Here is a 4,655-nt window from a genome sequence, read left to right on the forward strand (position 1 = left end):
GGAGTGGCTTCACCCTGATGTTTTTGTTGGGTTTATTTTTCATTTCTTCTCATGTTGGTGATGGACCTCCTTGAAGGTTGATGTTTGCTCTGGTGTGTGTTTCACACTGGGGTTTGCTGCCTCCTTTCTCCTCTGTCAATCTGTCTCTGTCTTCATTGATGTTATTGGCTATTGATTGTACTACACACACACACACACACACACACACACACACACACACACACACACAGACACACACACTCTGATGACTAACAGCTGTGGGGGGGTCTCCAGCTATGGCCAGCTGTTTGTCATGTACCTGAAGCATCACTCCAGGACGGCCAACAGCCCCGGCGCCGAGGTGGTTCTGTACCACCTGCCTAGGTACACACACACACACTTCCTGCATGGTGACATCACCAGCGCTGTGAGTGATGTCATAGTCTAGTATGTGTGTGTGTGTGTCAGAGAGGGGTTGTGTAAGAAGAGTCACGTGCTAAAGCTGAACACCACTGGGAAGTTTGCCCTGAACATCGTGGACAACCTGGTGGTGGTGCATCATCAGAGCACACAGGTGGGTGGGGCCAACAGCTGAGTGGGCGGGGCCACGGTGCTCTGAGTACCGCCAGGCCGACAGTCCAACCGTTGCTCTGTTCCCATTTCTGTCGCCAGACGTCCCTGATCTACGACATCAAGCTGAAGGAAGCAGACGGTTCTGTCAACACACACCAACCGGTCCTACCAGCACGCTCCATACACCCCTACGGGATCCCTCTGTCAGGTACACACACACCCCTACGGGATACCTCTGTCAGGTACACACACCCCTACGGGATCCCTCTGTCAGGTACACACACACCCCTACGGGATCCCTCTGTCAGGTACACACACCCCTACGGGATCCCTCTGTCAGGTACACACACCCCTACGGGATCCCTCTGTCAGGTACACACACCCCTACGGGATCCCTCTGTCAGGTACACACACCCCTACGGGATCCCTCTGTCAGGTACACACACCCCTACGGGATCCCTCTGTCAGGTACACACACCCCTACGGGATCCCTCTGTCAGGTACACACACCCCTACGGGATCCCTCTGTCAGGTACACACACCCCTACGGGATCCCTCTGTCAGGTACACACACCCCTACGGGATCCCTCTGTCAGGTACACACACCCCTACGGGATCCCTCTGTCAGGTACACACACCCCTACGGGATCCCTCTGTCAGGTACACACACACCCCTACGGGATCCCTCTGTCAGGTACACACACACCCCTACGGGATCCCTCTGTCAGGTACACACACACCCCTACGGGATCCCTCTGTCAGGTACACACACACCCCTACGGGACCCGGTTCTGGGATTTTTTGCAGGTTGTGGTGAATCCAGATCGGTTGTGGGCGTGACTCCTGTTGGTACCTCCCCCCTCAGGTCCGGCCGTGGTTCCTGCCCCCCCCCCTGCGGTTCCCTGTCAGCTGTGTATCCTTCAACTGGTTCCACTGGTTTCCACTCAAAGGTTCCGTGTGTAGTTTGTCGCGCTGACCTTTAACCTCCGCTTCAGACTCCTCCTCCTGGAGTGTCTTCCAGCCGGACATCATCATCAGCGCCAGTGAAGGTAACTCTCTCACACACACACACACACACACACACACACACACACACACACACACACAGCCGGGCTCTAACTGGACCCTGTGCTCCAGGTTACCTGTGGTACCTGCAGGTGAAGCTGCCTCCAACCGTCCAGCTGCTGCAGGACAAAGGGAAACTGATGGACTTCCTGTTACGACGGAGAGACTGCAAGATGGTCATCCTGTCTGTGTGCTGCCAGAGTACGTCTGTCTGACATCATCACCATCATCACCACCATCACCATCATCACCATTATCACCACCATCACCATCATCACCATCACCATCACCATCATCACCATCAGATGAGGGTGACCTGAGGTGACTCTTGTCTTTAGTTCTAGAGGGCAGAGAGACAGGAAGTCTTCCAGTGGTGGCGACCGTGTTTGACAAACTCAACCAGGTGTATAAAGACTACCTGGAGGCGGAGCAGAGCTACACGCTGGTGAGTCCTCATAGTGGCACACACCTGGACACGCCCCTTTGTGCATCTAATATTTGTGGGTTGTCGTCAGGCGATGGAGTCTGGGCCCAGTCGAAGCAGTGTTCTCCAGAAGCGTCCAATCAGAACACAAGCTGTGATCGACCAATCAGACATGTACACGCACGTCTTGTCAGCGTTCACCGAGAGAAAGGTAAACAGATGAGTTAAAAACACCAGGGTTAGGCTTAGGGTGGGGTTTGGGTTAGGTTAGGGTTAGGGTTAGGTTAGGGTTAGGGTTCGGTGGGGGTTAAAGTTGGGTTTAGGGTTAGGTTAGGGTTAGGTTGGGGTTTTAACGGCGTCCATGTCTGTCTTTCAGGACGTGTGTCATCGGTTCATCATCGCCGTGCTGATGGAGTACATCCGCTCACTGAACCAGTTCCAGATCACCGTGCAGGTACACCTGTCACTGATGTCACATGACACCCCCTCAGGACAGACTTGACACGCCCCTGGTGTCTTCCAGCATTACCTGTACGAGCTGGTGATCAAGACGCTGGTGCAACACAACCTGTTCTACATGCTGCACCAGTTCCTCCAGTACCACGTCCTCAGCGACTCCAAACCGCTGGTGAGTGTCTGAACCTGGCCCCGCCCACCTGGCCCTGACCCCGCCCGCTCCACCTCTGGACGGTGGTCTAACGGTTGTTCCTGCTTCCAGGCGTGTTTGCTGCTGTCCCTGGAGAGTACCTACCCCCCCGCCCACCAGCTGTCTCTGGACATGTTGAAGGTGTCTCTCACACACACACACACACACACACACACACACACGCTGTGCTACACGCGTGTGTTGACCCGTGGTGTGTTTCAGCGTCTCTCCACGGCCAACGATGAGATCGTGGAGGTTCTGCTGTCGAAGCAACAGGTCCTGGCGGCGCTCCGATTCATCCGCAGCGTGGGTACGCCGGGGGGCGGGGCTTACCTTCTGTATGTGGAGAGTGACGGCGGCTGGAGGCCTTCCTTTCTTTCCTTTAGTGCACGTTTGATTGGCAAGTTTTGATGACATCATGAGCCAACTTGTGATGTCACACGTCACTTCTTCAGCGTTTTAGAATCCAAGCAGGTTTTAGTCGTCCGACGCCTCAAGTCACGCGTGACCAAAACAACAACAGTTTAGTTTCCAGCTGCTAGAAACTCCCCAGCGTCTGTCAAGATAGCATAACCCCACCGGTTCCACCGGTTCCACTGGTGTCACTGGTTTCAGGTGGCCATGACAACGTGTCGGCCAGGAAGTTCCTGGACGCGGCGCAGCAGACGGGGGACCAGATGCTGTTCTACACCGTCTTCAGGTCGTTCCAGCAGAGGAACCAGCGGCTGAGAGGAAGTCCCAGCTTCAACCCCGGTGAGGCTCCACCAACGACACGTCACACGGCCCCCACCGGGTCAACGGCCCCCACAGAACGGTTCTGGTGTTTCCTGAATACGCTGACAAACGTTTCAGTCAATATCAGTTATCAATATTATTATTCATGGTCATTGATTTCTTGTCATTTAGAATAATCTGAAGGTTTTCTCTTTCAAAACTGAGCTTAAAAAACATCAAAGATGAAATGTAATTGAACACCTGTAGTTCTGTGATCAATCGCTGCCAATGGATCGATCGGGTTTCATTTGAGCATCACATTTCTGTTGACTGTAAATCAGTTTTGTTTGGCTGATCAGATATTGATCGGTGACCTTCAGTCACGTGTGTGTGTGTGTTGACAGGTGAGCACTGCGAGGAACACGTGGTTCACTTCAAGCAGCTGTTTGGGGATCAGGCGCTGATGAAGCCCTCCACCGCCTGAGCCTCCGGACCAGCAGGAGAGCATCTGATTGGCTGCCAGACCGACACGGTAGATGAGGTCATTTCTACTTCCTGTTTGTTTGCACTGCTCCAGAAGATCCCGGCTCCGGCTCTCATGGACCAGCTGATTCTTTGATTTTGTTGTTTGAATTAATCCTTAATTCCCTTGGACTGTCGAGGTGCTCCGAATATTTTTGGTAATAAAGATCATTTGTGTGGACTTTTGAAATGTTAACATTTATCCTTCAGTAAATATTAAAACTTTATTCCCAAAAGTTTTTTTTTTATTTGAAAATGTAAATACAGATAATCCTCAACTTACAAACATTTGAGTTATGAACATTTGTACATGCTAACAAACGCGATTCACCACATTTGACTCGTCCACACTCGTGCCCCCGTCTCTTGTACGTCTGAGCAGCTCAGTTCTGTACTTGTTTTCACAAGAGAACAAGACGAGTATGGATCGCAGTCGTAACACACGTCAGACTGTATCAGTGACTGAAGGGTGTCACGATCAAAAAGCTGAACACCGGTGAGAAAATGGCTGAAGTCACTGTCGGTCAACGATCGGAACAATTTACGAGGATAAGGACGCATAACGGGCGAAAAGTGTCTCCAAGAAAAGGTAGAAAGGCATCGAAGAGATTATTAAACATCAAAACTTCCATGTGGATCGAACATCAGAGAAGGCTGACAACCGGTCATGTGGACCTGCGTCCACTAGAGGGAGACACCGAGCATTTCTGTAAGGAACTATCAACATGAGAC

The 4,655-nt window shown here is 52.1% G+C and overlaps 1 protein-coding gene across 3 annotated transcripts in view; it reads left to right on the plus strand.

Moving 5' to 3' along the window:
* Positions 1-4,159, plus strand: part of rmc1 (regulator of MON1-CCZ1) — a 7,846-nt gene extending 3,687 nt beyond the window's left edge. For 2 of the 3 annotated variants that reach the window (XM_068343643.1, XM_068343644.1), the window contains exons 8-21: positions 274-363; positions 448-553; positions 652-760; positions 1,418-1,465; positions 1,548-1,601; positions 1,690-1,818; positions 1,956-2,062; positions 2,133-2,252; positions 2,418-2,495; positions 2,565-2,669; positions 2,760-2,828; positions 2,910-2,997; positions 3,303-3,440; positions 3,806-4,159. In XM_068343643.1, coding sequence (XP_068199744.1) covers positions 274-363; positions 448-553; positions 652-760; positions 1,418-1,465; positions 1,548-1,601; positions 1,690-1,818; positions 1,956-2,062; positions 2,133-2,252; positions 2,418-2,495; positions 2,565-2,669; positions 2,760-2,828; positions 2,910-2,997; positions 3,303-3,440; positions 3,806-3,885 — 1,321 coding nt within the window. In that variant the 3' untranslated portion in view covers positions 3,886-4,159. The remainder of the gene's footprint in view (positions 1-273; positions 364-447; positions 554-651; positions 761-1,417; positions 1,466-1,547; positions 1,602-1,689; positions 1,819-1,955; positions 2,063-2,132; positions 2,253-2,417; positions 2,496-2,564; positions 2,670-2,759; positions 2,829-2,909; positions 2,998-3,302; positions 3,441-3,805) is intronic. The other variant, XM_068343645.1, reaches the window with a different exon arrangement.
* Positions 4,160-4,655: the final 496 nt, after the last annotated feature.

The sequence above is a fragment of the Antennarius striatus genome, chromosome 20 (assembly GCF_040054535.1).
Source record: "Antennarius striatus isolate MH-2024 chromosome 20, ASM4005453v1, whole genome shotgun sequence".
Classification (NCBI taxonomy): domain Eukaryota; kingdom Metazoa; phylum Chordata; class Actinopteri; order Lophiiformes; family Antennariidae; genus Antennarius; species Antennarius striatus.